Source organism: Pituophis catenifer, unplaced genomic scaffold (assembly GCF_029215685.1).
Source record: "Pituophis catenifer annectens isolate HBS135680 unplaced genomic scaffold, rPitCat1.0.hap2 SCAF_4, whole genome shotgun sequence".
Taxonomy (NCBI): Eukaryota; Metazoa; Chordata; class Lepidosauria; order Squamata; family Colubridae; genus Pituophis; species Pituophis catenifer.
Genome location: NW_027256884.1, coordinates 111,180,809 through 111,198,500, shown reverse-complemented (window position 1 = coordinate 111,198,500; position 17,692 = coordinate 111,180,809). Strand labels below are relative to the sequence as shown.

The following is a 17,692-nucleotide window of genomic DNA, read 5'->3' as shown; positions in this document are numbered from 1 at the left end:
TCATCATGTAACATTGTAGCTATTTATTTTATGCATCTGGTTGAACTTGAATTCAGATGTTTAGTTTATTTATATATATATGTATTATGCATTCTGGGTCATTGACTGTAACTAATGATGATCATGAAGCTAGCCATATTGTAAACATGTCTTGAGTAGATATTGAAGCTTTCTCTTCCTGGGCATGCTCAGGTTAGCACTGCAAATCGAAGTCATCATGGCCCAAAGTAATTAAAAAATATCCTTGCTGGAACTATTTTGATTTGAAATTTGCTTTGCAGGATGACAATTGCAATTTTTGCTGGCTGTACATTCTTTCTGAGAATCAGAAAGTTAACAATTCTAGAAAAGAACCGACTGAAAAAGTCCATTAAGGAAAATGGTGGGCAGATTGCATTTGGATTAAATCAAGAGGTATGTTTAGCCGTACATCTTTGGTCTTTGGTAGAGAGAACAGCAAATTCAAGAAAGAGTTTCAGTATAGAACAGAGGTCAGCAACCTGCGGTTCCGGAGCCGCATGCGGCTCTTTGGGCCCTCTGCTGTGACTCCCTTCAGGTGATCCCACCACTGGCTGGCCCCGCCCCTCACCCTCCCAGTCTCTCCTCGCCTGGTCTGAGAAGGTACGGGTGACAGCGGGGGATGGAGAAGCGGCCAGGGCAGAGACAGTGAGATACAGAGAGAAGGGGAGAGAGAGAGACATAGAGAGATACAGAGAGAGAGAGGGAGGGGAGAGAGAGATATGTCAAAAGAATTTTGTGGTTCCCGGTGTTTTTTAACAACTGGTTCTCTGCCCTAATGACCAGCTGGGTAGACATGGCTTGGGTGGGGGGTGTTCATGTAACTGGTGAAAGTGAGTGACATTGAGTTGGCCATGCCCACCCAGGTTTTGTGGCTCCCGGTGTTTTCTTTTCTGTGGGAAACGGGTCCAAATAGCTCTTTGAGTACTTAAGGTTGCAGATCCCTGGTATAGAATGAAACACGGTTGGATAAAATATTCACTTCAACGAATGCTAATTATGACTGATTTAGTTTAGGCCTTGTGTCTTTTATATGTTATAGAGTAGATTTTATGTCACCAACTTACTCCTTCTGGGATGTCAAGGCTGCAGTATCTAAAATTATAGGCAGCAAGGGAAAACGGAACTCAGCCTGTTCTGGTATAATAGCACACCATGATTTACTGTTACAGGAATGAAGAAAATTTGAATTTTTATAGGAGTTCCATAAGAAATGTAAAATCTCTTTGTATTCTACCTGTTATGAGAAAAGTCTTTTAAAAAGTTACTGACAGTATGAATTTGATACACATGCACATGTGTTTTGATACACATTGTTAAATAAGAACATCTACTAGAAAAGCTACAATTTAAAACATATGTTCTTGGTTACAAGATTTATTTTGTAAATAAATTCCTCCCAAAACTAGGGAGGAGAAAACAAAGGTGAATCACTTCAATACTTTGGTAAGAAATCTTCAAATATGACTCAAGGAAGAATTTACTTCTTTCTAAGAAACAGACAGATAAAGAGATTAAAAATTCTGTAAATGATTAAACAGATTGTCAGTGTGAAAGAAAGTATGTTAAAAGTATGTCCAATTGTTTAAAAATAACATGTGAATCCTGGTTTTGTAGAAGCATGGGGCAGTAAGGGTTATGCTCCATGTGATAATTCGGTAATTATCTAATGTAATTTTAGTGCACTCATGTCGTCACTGAAGATGCTGATGCACTCAGCCCCAGCCATCTAAAAACCATCCAGAAGTATGAGCTGCCTATGGTAAATGTTGATTTCATATGGGATTCCATCAAAGAAAGAAAACTTCTACAATGTGAGAACTATGAGCTATCCCAAACAGCGCCCTGTGAAACAGGTAAGGAAGCTTCTTTTGAATTAGATACATTTTATTCAAAAGAATTTCCATCTATACAAGTAACCTAAAAGTACTAAACTATATGGCTAGTAGGTAATCTTCTCCCCATTACTGTATCTGAAAATATGAAGTTAGAATTTCAATAAAATCTTCCCAGTTTGCCACAAGAAGCAAAACATCATATGGCAGTGATGGCTAACCTTTTTGCCACTGCGTGCCAGGAGGGGGGGGGCGGGGGGCGCACATGCATGTGCCCACACCCATAATTCTATGCACCCTGCCCCCATGCATGCGCACGTGACGCTCTCCCTGCTCCTGGCACGTGATGGCCCGGTAGGCCCATTTTTCTCTCTCACCTGGCTCCAGAGCCTCTTTAGGAATCTAGAGAGGGTGAAAACAGTCTTCCCCACCCCCCCAGAAGCCCTCCAGAGCCCAGAAATGGCCCATTTGCCAACTTCCGGTGGGAATTTGGGTGTCCTCCTGGATTCATGGCTGTCTTTAGAAGATCACTTGACAGCCATAACCAGGGGGGCTTTCGCACAGGTACGCCTGGTGCACCAGTTGCGCCCTTTCCTAGACCGGGATGCCCTCGCCACAGTCACGCATGCCCTTGTTATTTCTCGGTTGGATTACTGTAACACCCTCTACATGGGGCTGCCCTTGGGATGCACCCGGAGGCTTCAGCTAGTCCAGAATGCGGCCGCGCGGGTTGTTACGGGAGCCTCTCGTTACTCCTGTGTAACACCTCTCCTGCACGAGCTGCACTGGCTGCCAGTGGTCCTCCGGGTTCATTTCAAGGTGCTGGTGCTCACTTATAAAGCCCTACATGGCTTATGCCTGGGGTACTTGCAGGACCATCTTCTGCCATCCTCCCATCGTCCTGTGTGCTCTTACAGAGCGGGCCTCCTCAGGTTGCTGTCAGACAATGTTGGCTGGCGGCCCCCAGGGGGAAAGTGTTCACTGTGGGAGCGCCAACCCTCTGGAACAGTTTGCCCACCAGGCTTAGGACAGCCCCCGACCTCCTCTCCTTCCTCCACGAACTGAAGACGTGACTTTTTCATCCGCCCCCTGTTGAGGGGTTTTTTACATTGTAATAATTTTAATTAATTTTAATTGGATTTTAATTTATATTTAATTCATATTGTTGAATTTTTATCTTGTAAGCTGCCCTGAGTCCTTCGGGAGAAGGGTGGCATATAAATTGCAATAAAATAAAATAATAATAATTAAAAAATTGGCAAACGGGCCATTGTCGGCCTCCGGAGGACCTCCGGGGGGGTAGGGAAGGCTGTTTTCGCCCTCCCCAGACTCTTAGAAAGGCTCTGGAGCCAGGTGAGAGAGAAAAACGGGCCTTCCCCACCCCCACCTGAGGCCTTCCGGAGAAGGGTCGGAGAAACAACCTACCAGAGCTGAGCTCGCATGCCCACTGATATAGCTATGTGTACCACCTGTGGCACGCGTTCCATAGGTTCACCATCATGGTCATATGGCATCCTTCACTCTGTCACAGCAGCATCATAAGCACCCTACTCGGCATGAAAAGGCCAAAATAACTTTAAATCAGAGAAAAATTTGGTGTCCTTTGTGGCTGAAATGCTGCATTACTCTGCCAGATGTTAAGATTGGCCCCAGTAGTCCATTTTTCTAATCTTCTGTTTATATTTTTTATGTACTCATTCAAATTAATAGATATAAAGTAACTATTTCATGACAAATAGGTACAGAAACTACCTTAATGAATGGCGATGACAGCCCTAAGGAAAAAGATGTTTCTGAGGAGAATCACAAGCATAAATGGGATGACAGCAGAAACTTAGAAAAACTAAGGTAACTTCTTTACGTATAATGTTTGTTTAAAAATGAAACCAAGTTCTTTTGGGGATAGGAGAATTCAGTGCATTATATGCAGATTATTCTGGGGTCAGTTTGTTGCATGCTCAGTTAAGGGAACAAATTATAGAAAAGCAGTTCCTCTCCAGTTGGCTGAAGAGACAAAGGAGTTGAGAGTTTGCATTCGATTAGGAAAATTCTATATTCTTCCTTTTTAAGACGAGAGGTAAAATGGCAGCATGTTTATTGTTAAACTTTTTTTTAGCAGCAAAAGGCCATATAAAGTGTAAGGCTGATATGATGAGATCCGTGGAAGGAATCAGGACTAGGATTTTTATTATGTTTATGATTGTACCCAGTGTACTCAAGATATTTTAGACTTCATGCTAGCTGGGGAGCATGGGTATTGAAATAAAACAATGGAGGGTGCCAATTGGGTCATTAAATGTCTGCAAAATTCACTTAGCAAATGTCTCACTTAACAACATAAATTTTGGCCTCAATTGTGGTTGTAAGTGGAGAACTACCTGTCTACCAGGACTACCATGAAACTCTAGTCGCTTCATTGCTATGGAGAATGGAGAGAACCAAAGACCCTGGAAGTGGGAATTGCTGTGAGCTCTGGCCAGTAGAAACTGCTCCATTTGCCACCTTGGAAGATCTGTGTTCCCAGTCTTAAATTGGAAGCTTACCACAGCCGAGCCTGAAGAAAATCAACTTCACTATCTAACCCTGACAACCTGTAGCACAGTTTTGGAGACTAGAGCCTTCTGTCATTGGCTTTGGAAAAGTTAAACCTCATTATTTCCATTAGCCTTCTGATTATTTCCAACGGTCTTATCCATATTCAGCAACAAATAAGAATCTGACATTTTTTTTGTTCCAGATGGTATTCAGATAAAGATGAATATGTTCCATATTTTCCTAAAGAGTTTGAGCTTGCAAAATATGACATCCTTGAAAAGGTAATTTTTCTTTGTTAATGTCCTTTCTAACATAAGGTTAGAAAGTTATGTGTTTATTTGTACAGGAACGCAAAAGTAAACTATACCTGCATCATTTGCATGTATATCAAATGTATTAAGCCACTGATTTTTGCTTGCCATTAATTAAAACTATAGTTATTTTTGTTATTTTGTTATATTTGTTATTTTTGTAACTAGAAATTAGTTCATAAAAGAAATCAGGTAGTTGTATAATAATTGCTGTATGAATAATTCCAAGAGGCATGATAAACAATCTGTATCTGGGAAACTTAATAAAATAACGAAGAAATATTTATTTATTTATTATTTATTTATTGCGATTTATATGCCGCCTTTCTCCCTAGGGACACAAGGCGGCTTACAAAATGACAACTTCAATACAAATCACAATACAATACCAAATTAAAATCAGTAACCCAATTAAAAACGATTTAAAATTATACCAGTGTACCCCCAAACGGATCAGTTTAATTGGCGGAAGAGCCACGTCTTCAGCTCGCGACGGAAGGAAAGAAGGTCGGGGGCTGTCCTGAGCTCAGTGGGCAATCCATTCCAGAGGGTCAGGGCTCCCACAGAGAACGCCCTCCCCCTGGGGGTCGTCAGCCGACATTGTTTGGCCGACGGCACCCTGAGGAGGCTGACTCTGAGAGCGCACAGGACGATGGGAGAACGGCTGGAGATGGTCCTGCAAGTACCCCGGGCCTAAGCCATGAAGGGCTTTATAGGTGAGCACCAGCACCTTGAAACGTATCCGGAGTGCCACCGGTAGCCAGTGCAGCTCACGCAGGAGAGGTGTTACACGGGAGTATCTAGATGCCCCCGTAACTACCCGCGCGGCTGCATTTTGGACTAGCTGAAGCCTCCGGACACATCCCAAGGGCAGCCCCATGTAGAGGGTGTTATAGTAGTCCAACCTAGAGGTAACAAGGGCGTGAGTGACCGTGGCGAGGGCATCCCGGTCTAGGAACAGGCGCAACTGGCGCACAAGACGGACCTGTGCGAAGGCCCCCCTGGTTACGGCCGTCAGATGGTCATCTAAAGACAGCCGAGAATCCAGGAGGACACCCAAGTTGCGGACCCTGTCGGAGGGAGGAAGGGTTTCACCTCCGATCATTAAGGATGGAACCTCCAGATCCTGGGATGCCGGCATCCACAGCCACTCAGTCTTGGAAGGGTTGAGTCTAAGCCTGTTCCTCCCCATCCAAACCCGCACCGCTTCCAGGCAGTGGGACATCACGGAAAGGGCATCCCTAGGGTGGTCAGGGGTGGAGATGTAAAGCTGGGTATCATCAGCATATTGATGATACCTCACCCCAAAACCACGGATGATCTCACCCAGCAGTTTCATATAGATATTAAAGAACAGAGGAGAGAGAACCGAGCCCTGAGGCACCCCACAAGTGAGAGGCCTCTGGGAGGATCCCTGACCCCCGCCCAAACAGACTGCAGACGGCCCGAGAGATAGGAGGAGAACCACTGTAAAACAGTGCCTCCTAACCCTATCCCCCTGAGCCGCTGCAGCAGGATACCATGGTCGATAGTATCGAATGCCGCTGAGAGGTCAAGAAGGACCAGGATGGAGGAGCAACCCCCATCCCTGGCCCGCCAGAGATCATTTACTAGGGTGACCAATGCCGTTTCCGTGCTGTGGCCACGCCTGAAACCAGATTGGTAAGGATCCAGGTAGTCAGTTTCCTCCAGGAATTGAGGGAATTGCTGTGCCACCACGGACTCAACAACCTTCACTAAAAAGCGAAGGTTGGAGACTGGACGGTAGTTGTTAAGTACGTCAGGATCCAGGTTAGGCTTCTTAAGGAGGGGTCGAACCACCGCCTCTTTAAGCGCAGCGGGAAAGACCCCTTCCTTTAGTGAAGCGTTGACAATAGCCTGGATCCAGTCTCCAGTCACCTCCCTGGCTGCCGAAACAAGCCAGGAGGGACAAGGGTCCAGTAAACATGTGGAAGACCCCAGCCTACCCATAATCCTGTCCACGTCATCCAATGAAACAGGCTCAAACTCAACCCAGATGTCTCCACCGAGATTAGGCCCTGTCACCTCAACGGACTCTGTCCAATCGGAGTCCAACCCGGTCCGAATCTGAGTGATTTTATCTTGCAGAAACTGTGCAAAGTCCTCAGCACGGCCTTGTAAGGGGTCCTCCCTCGCTCCCTGATTAAGGAGGGAGCGGGTCACTCTAAACAGGGCTGCTGGGCGATTTTCTGCAGATGCAATGAGAGTGGCGAAATAGTTACGTTTCGCTACTTCCATCGCCACAAGATAAGACCTAATATGGGTTCTTAGTTGTGTTCGGTCGGACTCAGATCGGGAGGATCTCCAACCACCCTCCAGGCGTCTTTTCCGACGCTTCATTTCCCTGAGCTCCGCGGTAAACCAAGGAGCCGCCCGGGATCTGCGTCAGATCAGAGGCCGCAAAGGCGCGATTCGATCCAGGGCCCCCACCGCAGCCTGTTCCCAGGCCGCGACAAGGGTCTCAGATGAATCGTGGGCTAAAGAGGCGGGAAATGACCCAAGCTCCATCAGGAAACTTTCGGGTTCCATCAGGCGCCTGGGCGGAACCATCTTACTGGTTCCACACCCCTGCGACGGGGGATGGCGGAGGAAAAGTCGAGTCTAAGGAGGGAATGATCGGTCCATGACAGAGGGTCAATAGATAGAGTTCCCTCCCCACGATCATTTATCCACTGTCCAGAGAGAAAAATAAGGTCCAGTGTGTGTCCTCCAATATGAGTTGGGCCCTGTACAATCTGAGTCAGGTCCATGGCCGTCATGGAGGTCATGAACTCCCGCACCAACTCAGATGACTCACCGGCTGATGGCAGATTGAAATCTCCCACAAACAAAAGGTTGGGGAGTTTCACCGTCAATTCGGCTAAGACATCTAGTAGTGCGGGCAGGGCTGAGGTCATGCAGCTGGGGGAGAGGTACGTGATCAACAGCCCAGACTGAACTCCAGGGTCCCATTTCAAAAGGAGGGATTCACACCCGCCAACCTGAGGAACAGTGACCTCCCTAGGCCTAAGACTTTCCTTAATAACTACCGCCACTCCTCCGCCCCTCCCCTGGAGTCGTGGCTGGTGTGGTATCCATATTATATACATAATATGCTTTCACATGCCTAAGGTCTATTTTATATTTATTTAATATATTCAGATATGATTTAGCATCATGCAAACAACCTACAGAAAGCTCCAACACTCATTCTGTCCTCCTTTAATAAAATTCCAGAGGTAACAGAAACATTTATTTTCTACTTTAAATTAACTTCAAATTGCTATGCTATTCTATACAAACAAGGAATTTTCATTCATTACAATTAACTATAGTTGATCAGTGGAAGCCAGAATCGGAAATAGTTTGTTATTTCTGGATGTAAGAACAAATTACTTAATTTTTTTTCCACCATTGCATTTATCAGTCAGATTTTTAACAAAGCAGTTGGAAAAGAGTTCCAAAGCACGAAACATTCCAAAATTTGCCACGAAATATTCTTAATATAATAGAAGGTAAACAACAGGTATTTAGGAATAATTACATTGACTGAATTTAACTAATATATTTAATATTTTAATAAAATTATCTAATTTCTGGTTTAATTTTTGTCCTTAATTGTATTGCTGTAACCAAATATTATAATGCCTTTTTTTTTCAGATTGCAGCACATGGTGAATATGTTGTTCTTGAAATGCAGTGCTTTCAGCAGGAATGCAGTTACCCATTTTGTATAAGAGCACATTACAGCATGCTGGAAGGACGCCCAGTAAGTTCGGAAGGCTTTTATGAATACATATTAGCTTTTTTGTTATCTTGAATGCTACTGAATGTTTATTGTTTTAGATCAAAATTTTATCTTGCTCTGTTACGTTCTGGACTTTAAAGGACTAATAGTTTTAGTTATTAATATAGTCGAGTATAAATTTTAAAAAATCATATTACTGGTTAGCCTAGTAGAGGTAGCTCTTGACATGGCTTCTTTTCCTGAACATGTCTTCCAATTTTCCCGAGGATATTTCATAGCTTGACATGATCAACACAATCAAAGGCCTTTCTATAATCAATGAAGCTAAATTCCTCTCCTCTCCATTATCTAACATGCATCAGCAGTAATATCTCTGTTCTCTTGACAAATCTAGTTATTGACACAGCATACTGATAACCTACAAGAAAGTAGCTAAGAAGTGGTGAGGTGAGGAGTAGCTAATACTAATGGCTTCTTGGGACATGGGCACCTGTATGACCACTTTCTCCAACCTGAATCGGCTTGAACTATTAGGTGTTAAATTTAAATTTACCTACAACACAAAATAGTTTGTTTGCGGAAGAGACTGCCTTTCAGCTCCTGGATTGGGACTGAAAGATGAAAGCAGAAGCAGTATGCTCTGTCCCATATTTGGGTAGACCAAGTTCCCTGATAGACCAGTCTCACAAGAAAAACACTTGAACTATTAGGTAAGCCAAGAAGAAATAGCTCTCATTTCCCCACTACCAGGAATTGGCGGGAGCTGAGGAGATACAGAAGATTTATCATGGATGTTTTAATGTTTCTATAATTAATTAATCTGCTAAGAATCATTTACATCATTTTAGGGCAGAAATGAAATGAATAGATAAATGTTGGCTTGCTGTAACAATGAGTGCTGCAGTTACTGCTTTAACCAAATCCCCTACTTCTACAGAAACATTTTGCAGATAAAGGAAGTTGAATTGGTTCAAAAGTTGAACATTTTGCAGATGGAGAAAGTTAAAGTCAGATTATTCTGACTAATTAAAGAAACATAATTATAAACAGCAACACAAATTTATAATAATACCTAGGGTCATTCAGTGCAGATTAGAGAGCAACATGGATAAGGAGATGTTAGATGTCCAGGCTAGCTATAGAAAAGATTGTGGAATTACTATTCTCAAGGGCATAACTGTTGCAGACGTTTAGAACAGAGATTTGAAGCAGGCACATTCCTTTCAAAATGACAGCCTTTTACATAATGCCATAAGATAAATAGTGGGTTTTCTAGAACTTTCCCCTCTTATTTTTAAATTAATAATTTTAACGGCATACTTTTTTTCTTAGAAACAAAAACAACTGATGCCAGCTAAGACCTCTGAAGAAGCTAGAAGACTCTATGCCCTTTCTATTCAAGATTTAAAGAAGACAGGTTTTGAATTAAGAAAAGACTTTCCATATCAAGCAGAATATTTGGTATCAGAAAAATTACAAGAGGTTAGTATGTTTTTAAAAACTCTCTTATTTAATGATTTAATTGAATCAAGAAGACTTTAAAGATTTCCAAGGCTCAGATCTCTATTGTGCTGTTTTTTTATGTAAAGCAAAATGCAAATGCTAGTTTTTCTCATAGCAATTGTTTCTTTTTAGTTGCCAGAATTAGCTTAGGTCATCCTAACTCAGTGTCTTCCTGGTCATATACAGAAAGAAAAAAAAAACACATCAAGAAGACACTACTGTTTATCAGAGGTGACATCCAACAGGGTTGTTGTTTGAAATCAGATCCAGAGTATTTCACATCCCTCTTATATGTAGTGGTTTCTGTCATAGCACAAGCAGTTCCTCAGCCATAAGCATATCTAACTGGCACGATTATGCTTGTGGATTGTACCTTACTAATACTGCAAATAAAAATAGATATTTAAAAAAATTGATAACCCATGTTTAGTTTTGTGTCAGGAATTTTAAACATATTTTAAAAGTACATTTGAAGTTAAAAGTGGAAATAAATGGATTTTGTTCATAATTTTTTAATATTTTAAATATATTGTGTAGTTTATCCTGAATGCAACCAATACATGCAGTTAATTAGTGAACTGGCTTTATTTTCAACTTTTTTTTGTTGCTGATTGTCTTTTAGCATCTTAGTTCTAATTCTTTATTTACAGATGCTTATAGCAGATGCAGTCAGTTCCAGTGTTTTGTCTGAAGAAGTTGGTAGGTTTGTGGAACTTATCTGGACCGAAGCAGTTGGACACCTGAATGGTCTGCTAGATAAACCCATAACAAGAATCAGCCTCAATGATGTATGCAACTTTGCTTGAAAATATTAGTCCTTCTAGAGCATGTGAACAGAAATGAAATGTTAGGCAAACGTATTTTTTATCTCTTAAATTGTGACAAGGTTCTCCACAGTTGGGATTAGTATGTCATGAAACATGCATATCATCTAATTGCATAAATAATTATCTGTCTGTTCCTTATTGAAGTACACATACTATTGTATGGAAAATTACTAAATTATGTAGCTGTGGAATGTGTGCAGATGCTGCACTCAATTGATGTCTTGTTTTATTTTAACCTACTTTGTGGCACTTAACAATCACAGTTCATTGGGAACTCAAGGCAAGGTACTTGGGGAGTCATTCTCCATTTTTTTACTCCCATAGTTCAATGAGAGTGACTGCTTGAAAATTATCCAGTGGGTTTTGTGGTCAAATGGGGACTTGATCCCAGGTCTTTCCAGTCCAGTAACCTCTCCAATCTTCTTGATAAAGATTGGTCATTATAGGTTCCATCAGCTTTTCCCATCCTCTCTGCTCTCAGCTTCTAGAATCCCAAGCAATGATTGTGCTGTTACTGAATTTTAGAGGCTGAAATCCATAGATATAGCTAGTGCCGCAACACAACTTACATATCTAATATAGCTACATGGACTTAGTTCACTTGCGACATTGCACCAGATATATTAGAAAAACATATCCAGGAGTCTGAACTATATTCTGTTGGCTAATGATAGAATTATGTTTTACTATTCTAAAAGATCAAGTTAGGATGTGACTATCCATTAGCAGTAACAAAAAATATTTTCCCGTCACAATATATGGTTAGGTGCATAGAAGTTCACATATCTGTGAGAGCTTTGTGAAGGGAAGTTCAGAAGATGGCAGGAGATTTCCCCAGTTTGTTCTTCCTATATCTCATGTTTCTTTTTCTTTAAAGAAAGCTTTTAATACAAAGTATTTCCTTAAAAGGTGAGTAGAGCTGAAGGCATTCTTCTTCGGGGAAAGAAGTCTTGGGAAGAAACAGGATCTCTAACAGAGCTGTCTGCAATCATGTCAGAATTCTATAAAATCATACCCCACAAAAACGTTTTGGATGATAATGTTAACAAAAAATTGATATATACTAAACGGGATCTCTGTCAGGTAACAGTATCAGACTTTATTCAACTTTTCAATGCCTCCTATATATGAGAACAATTGTTAATATAATAGATTCCACAGCAGTTAAATTGTAAATATGACCTTATGCTTGAAGGATACTCCAAAATTGCTATCTCTTAGTCAAAATCATAAAAAGAAATTAAAAAAAAAACACTTGAGATATTGAGGTCATGATTGAATTACAACTCTCAAAAATATTTATTGGTTGATTTTTATATTGGTCCCTCTGTGAGGAATGGCCAATGGCTAGGAATTGAACAAGTTGCAGGTAAATTTTTCTGGAATATATATCAGGATGGGGAAGTTTGGTTCTTAAGGAGATATTCCTCTGTGCCTTATATTGTTGAAATTGCAGTTGGTGAGTATCAGCTTTCAAGTTAGGATACTTGATTGAACATTAGCCAGTGCCAGTATTTGCTGATTGCTTTGTAAAGTTGATTTTGATTGTAATTGAACAGTTTAGAAATAAACACCCAAACCAAATTATATAAAATAAAAATAAAAAAGAATTACAAACACCAGGATACAAAAACAGTACTAAATCAAGAAGCAAACAAAAAAAATCTATGTTCAGTAGAACGAGTTAAAATTTGACTGTATGGAATCATATTACTCAGATTTGTCAAGACATTGATTAAAAAAATAATAATAATATGTAACAAATACAAACATGTCTGCAATTCAGGGTTTTCAATCAAGTACCATAGAACTTTTTCAGTTGGAATGAGATAATCAAAGTTGCTGTACACATCAACAATGTCCTAGGACAGTGCTGTCAAACTTGCAGCCCGCGGGCCAGATGCATCACATGCTGGCCCCGCCCACACCCAGTTTAGTGAAGGGGGAAAAAGTCTGATAAGTCATGTGATGCTGCCCTGACAACACAAATTTGACACCCCTATCCTAGGAGGTTAAAAAAATCTCAGGACGGTGGCTTGCAACAATGTGATTGAAGCCCAGTCCTTTATATTTAACACTCAAAAAGCTTTTATTCCCTATTGGTTCAGATTTATATTTTGATTGATTCCAAATTTTGCAGATATAGTTTAACATTACAGTCACATTGCTAACCCTTATTGTTCCAATACCTTAATTTAAAAAAAAATATTTATAAGACTGTCCATCATAAGCAATTTTCGGTGCTTTACATTCTTACTAACATTAACCTAAAATGATGTCTTTGCAGGAATATACCCAAAACATAAGTCATATATTCCCATATATTACACTGCAACATACACAAGTTGAAACCCAGCTCTTATTATACATTTTATGGGGCATCAGGACATTCACTTAATTTTTAGGTGAATTACTCATCGCTTTAAAAAGTGGGCCATTAATTTAGCATTCTGTAAGATTCTGGTCCATTAACTTGTTAAAATGAAACTACTTTATTACTTCCGCCTATATCACGGAGACCTATAAAATCATAATTTAAGGGTCCTTTATTGATACTGTTCTGAAGACTCCAAGCAGCTACGCTGCCTTACTTCATACTTTTTGGTTTTCTAAGGGCAAAGAGTAGAATAAATATTTTAATTACTTGATAAGTAGGCTTTTCTTTGTCAAAGAAATGTAATAACTCTGGATTCCATCTTGCTTTTACAGCTGATTAGAGATATGCTGAATATTAGTGAAATAAATATGTCAGTTCTTAACCCGTCATCCCTTTCTAAGTATCGGGCTTTGAGATGCAGGATTGATGCTCTAGATGTGGAAAGTGAAGAGTTTAACAATGTTAAACACTTGCTGGAACAAAACACCAGGTAACTTTTCATTTTGGTATGAGATTTCAGGATTTGTATTGTGCAAGTTCCATTTTTTCTTTATGATATTCTAATACTATTAAGTAATATCTGAAATATCTTTGAGCATATAGATAAAATTAGAAATCTTCCAAATACTTAATAGATATTGTCTTGGTTCAGGCTTCAGTTATACACTTGAACACAGTTGCTTTGGATATTAGCAATTTATTTCAAAGTTAAACAGGTAATAGCAGACAAGGAAGATCATAAATCAACACAAAAGTCTATGAGGAAGAAAACTTGCCCGAGTGGTTTTTCTTTCAGTGGAAGTGGAGTCCAAAATCCAGTCTGAATTCAGAAAGCCAGGGGTCAGAATTACATAAGTAGATGTCAAACTTGATTTCATTGAGGGCCGCATCAAAATTGTGTTTGACCTTGGGGGGCCGGGGTGGGCATGTCCAGGGGGCATGACCAGCATGATGTCATTCGTGTCAGGGATGCTTCTGGGGGCCTGAGCGCTCTGCCAGCAAAAATGGGCTCCTGTTTTTGGCCACAACAGCCTCCTGTAGCCCCCCCAAGTTCCATTTTCACTGGCAGAGGGCTTCAGGAGGCTGTTGCGGCCGAAAATAAATCCTGGAACAGCTGCGCATGCCCCTCCCAAGCTCCATTTTTGCTGTTAGAGGCACTATGGGCCAGTCCTTTGCTGTTTCCAGGGCGGCCCTGCGGGCCAGATCCAAGCACCCCAGGGGCCAGGTTCGGCCCACAGGCCTTGAGTTTGACACCCCTACACAAGAACATCATGCAAGAGCCAGAGATCAGACAGTTGTTTCCAACTAAGAATCATGGATCAGGGCTGCTTCTTAAATTAGGCTGCAGCCAGCTGCCTTCAGTTACAAAGACTTTTCCCTCCATTTGGCAAGAAGCCTCACTTAGCATTGTTGTTCTGCTCTGTGCCTCATGTGTTAGGTCCAAGGCCTTAAGAGTCATACCTCATCATCTGACTATTCCAGCTGTTCAGGTAGTGTCTATGTTCAATCAGCCTCAGGTGATTCTTGGCTCGGTGTCTCCTGATGCTAATATTCCATAGGTTCAATTGAAGTAGTGTCAGACTGAATCCTCAGCCATAACAGGTATTCTCAAAACATAGCTGCCATAGAGGGCATGGTCATTCACATGTTCTATTGTTCTATTGCTAGTGCTGCAGGATGACCTTGCTTTCTCCAGAGGCCACATTTTTAACGTTTTTAATTATTTTTATGGTTGATTATGCCAAGTGATTATGAGAAGCCCTTAAAATCCTTTTTAGTCTGAAAATATGTTAAGTCAAAAAATAAGTAAGGTGGAACCTCAAGCCTTGTGTTTAACAAGTAATGTGTTAATTGCCTAGAAAGTTCTTATTGTAGATTAACTGTTCCTGCTCAGCAAAGTCCCATATTGAATTATCATGTTCTGTTAGTCTTTATTCAGCCCTTGTTAATAATTCTGTTCCTTTGACTCTTTTAATAACTCTGACCCAGGTAAATGCACTGTCTTACTCACTTATGCACTTACTAAATTTTATGACTGAGAAGCCATGAAGCAGATTTCTTTTATTTGGACCCTGCTTCTATTATTATTTACATGTTCTTCCTTATGTCAGAATTTGATGATAATCACAGCAACAAAGCCTGAATCATAAATAAATACAAACTAGCAAAAAAAAAAATGCAATAGTTGGAGTGTGAAATGGGGAAAGTAGTTAAACTAACATATTTTCAGATTAGAAAGGCACTCTAAGGGCTGCTCATAATCACTTGGAATAAGTGGTGGAATGAAAACAGATTTTCTGCCACCTGGGTCCAAAACTGAATTATGTCAGGAACCTGTAGGTAGCTTAAAGCTTTTGGGTTTTGAAAGTGTCCAAAAGCTTTTACTAAATAGAAATTGTTATTGGGCGAGAGGAAAGAAAATGACAATCCAATGAAATGAAATTTACTGTTTATTCTGGCTTCAGCACTGTATTTTAGAATGTGGCCCTTAACCAGGCACTCAAAAGCCACGTGTACCCCCTTGCTGTTGAAAAGGTTATGCCCCTGTCGTGGCTATTTACTTGTGGAAATCTCTCTTATCTTTATGTTCTACAAGAGATGGATCCTCAATGGCATTAGGGATTTTGAAATTGGAATTACTGTGGCCTGGCTATACATTTTTTAAATATGAAAATGTATTGAATATTTATTTTATTTTTTATTTTTCTTGCAGTGAAAATCTAATACAGGTTTTGAATATATATAAAGTCAGCAGAGTAACTGAAAGTATGGTGTTTGAGGGAAAACTTGGCAATGTTCAATCTTTATTCCATGGATCGTCTGTTTGCAACTTTGTGGGAATCCTCTCAAGGTATCAGCTTGAATTATATTCTATCCCTTGAAACTTTGTAGGTTTGCTTTGCTTTGCTTTACTTTAAATGGGACATAGCTATAAGGCAACTGGCCAAAATAACAGTGTTATGAAAAAACAACCCTCAGTCTTATATGTTAGGCCAGCTCAGAGATACCTAGTGCACATCTTCTGCGAAGCTTGGGATAAGGTGGAAAGGATGAGAACATCACCAAACAGCTTCTAAATTGAATTGTGATTTCCTGGAAAAAAAGGAATGTCTAAATAACAATTGAAACAGAGGAAACGTTTCTTTCCAGGGGTGTCTATTGGAATGGGAACTGACGCTTTAGCTGAAAATCTCATTTAAATTCCTTTTATTTTGGTGACAGTTATCTCTAATTTCCATGTATGATTAAAGGAAACATTTTATTTATTGAGAATCTAGCCCTTTGTGGTATTTTTACAATTTTGTTAAATAATTTGGAACAGTTGGAATATTTGGGATATTTGTATAAGTTTTATTGGATTCTTTTCTTGTTTCATTCATTTGCAGTTTCTCAATCCCCAAAGGACATTGTAATTTATATATTTAAAATATTGATATTCAAATTCTATATTTAAGATCAGAAGAAGCTTTAAAATTGTATTGTCGTTGTTAACACAGTTTAACTGTCTATAAAAGTCTATAGTTTGCCAGATTGGGTTATCTCCCATGGATGGAATAGTCAATAGCTCCAATCCCATACCTTGACTGTATACAGGTAAGAGGTAGCTATAGATTTTTTGTTTTGACTTTTACCTGATTGCCAGAAATGTAACAGGATGGCGGAGTCCTATCTCTCTGGAATTAGAAGAGTTGATGCCAGGTGAGGCACTCCCTAGAACAGGGGTCTCCAGCCTTGGCAACTTAAGACTTGTGGACTTCAACTTCCAGAATTCTCTGGGAATTGAAATCCACAAGTCTTAAAGTTGCCAAGGTTGGAGACCCCTGCCCTAGAAGATGACTAGTGACAATGAGAATTACAAAGCTCTTTTCCCAAGGGTCGGAAATGATCAGAGTGTGTATACTCAGAGTACATCTAGGAGAGGAGGCTTTAGACTCCATCTTACCACTATTATTTAAAATAACAATGGATTTCCTATAATCCTCCCATTCTGAACCAAGCTTTATTCCTTTATAAAATTTAATTAAACATGTGATGACTCAATCCATTGAATCCAATGGATATTTTGTTTTGTTTTTTTAATTTCTCCTGAATATGTTAGTTTTAATGGATGTTTTCCTCTAAAACAAAAAAAATGGAAAGGCAGGTGTATCTTATGCATTTAGCACATGTGGTTTGAGTCTCACAGATGATGATGGTGATGATGGAAAGTGTGGAAAAGAGCATGTATGTGCTGTTAGTTCCTTTTTCCTTAGTTACCCAATTCCAAAAGAACATCTGATCAAAATTAATTTGCTAATAGAAAAACATTTGCTTCTGTATCTCAATATGTTTTACGTGATAATCTTTTATTTTTTTTAAGAGGACTACTTTTGCCAAAGGTAGCTGAAGAGTATGCCTTAGAAAGAACAGATTTTGACTACTTGGGCAGTGGCATTTATTTCAGCAACTCTGTAAGGTAACATTTGAAGTCTTTTTTTTTTTTAGAACAGATGTGTGTATGTGTCTCTTTTTAGAATATTGTGTACTAAATGCAATGA

At 40.1% G+C, this 17,692-nt stretch overlaps 1 protein-coding gene across 1 annotated transcript in view; it reads left to right on the top strand.

Annotated features, from left to right (window-relative positions):
* Positions 1-282: 282 nt before the first annotated feature.
* The window catches only part of PARP4 (poly(ADP-ribose) polymerase family member 4), a 52,211-nt gene continuing 34,801 nt past the window's right edge, over positions 283-17,692 (top strand). Inside the window, exons 1-11 of the mRNA XM_070943922.1 lie at positions 283-414; positions 1,700-1,874; positions 3,593-3,701; positions 4,591-4,669; positions 8,361-8,468; positions 9,780-9,929; positions 10,601-10,738; positions 11,687-11,860; positions 13,487-13,644; positions 15,868-16,005; positions 17,515-17,610. Coding sequence (XP_070800023.1) covers positions 283-414; positions 1,700-1,874; positions 3,593-3,701; positions 4,591-4,669; positions 8,361-8,468; positions 9,780-9,929; positions 10,601-10,738; positions 11,687-11,860; positions 13,487-13,644; positions 15,868-16,005; positions 17,515-17,610 — 1,457 coding nt within the window. The remainder of the gene's footprint in view (positions 415-1,699; positions 1,875-3,592; positions 3,702-4,590; positions 4,670-8,360; positions 8,469-9,779; positions 9,930-10,600; positions 10,739-11,686; positions 11,861-13,486; positions 13,645-15,867; positions 16,006-17,514; positions 17,611-17,692) is intronic.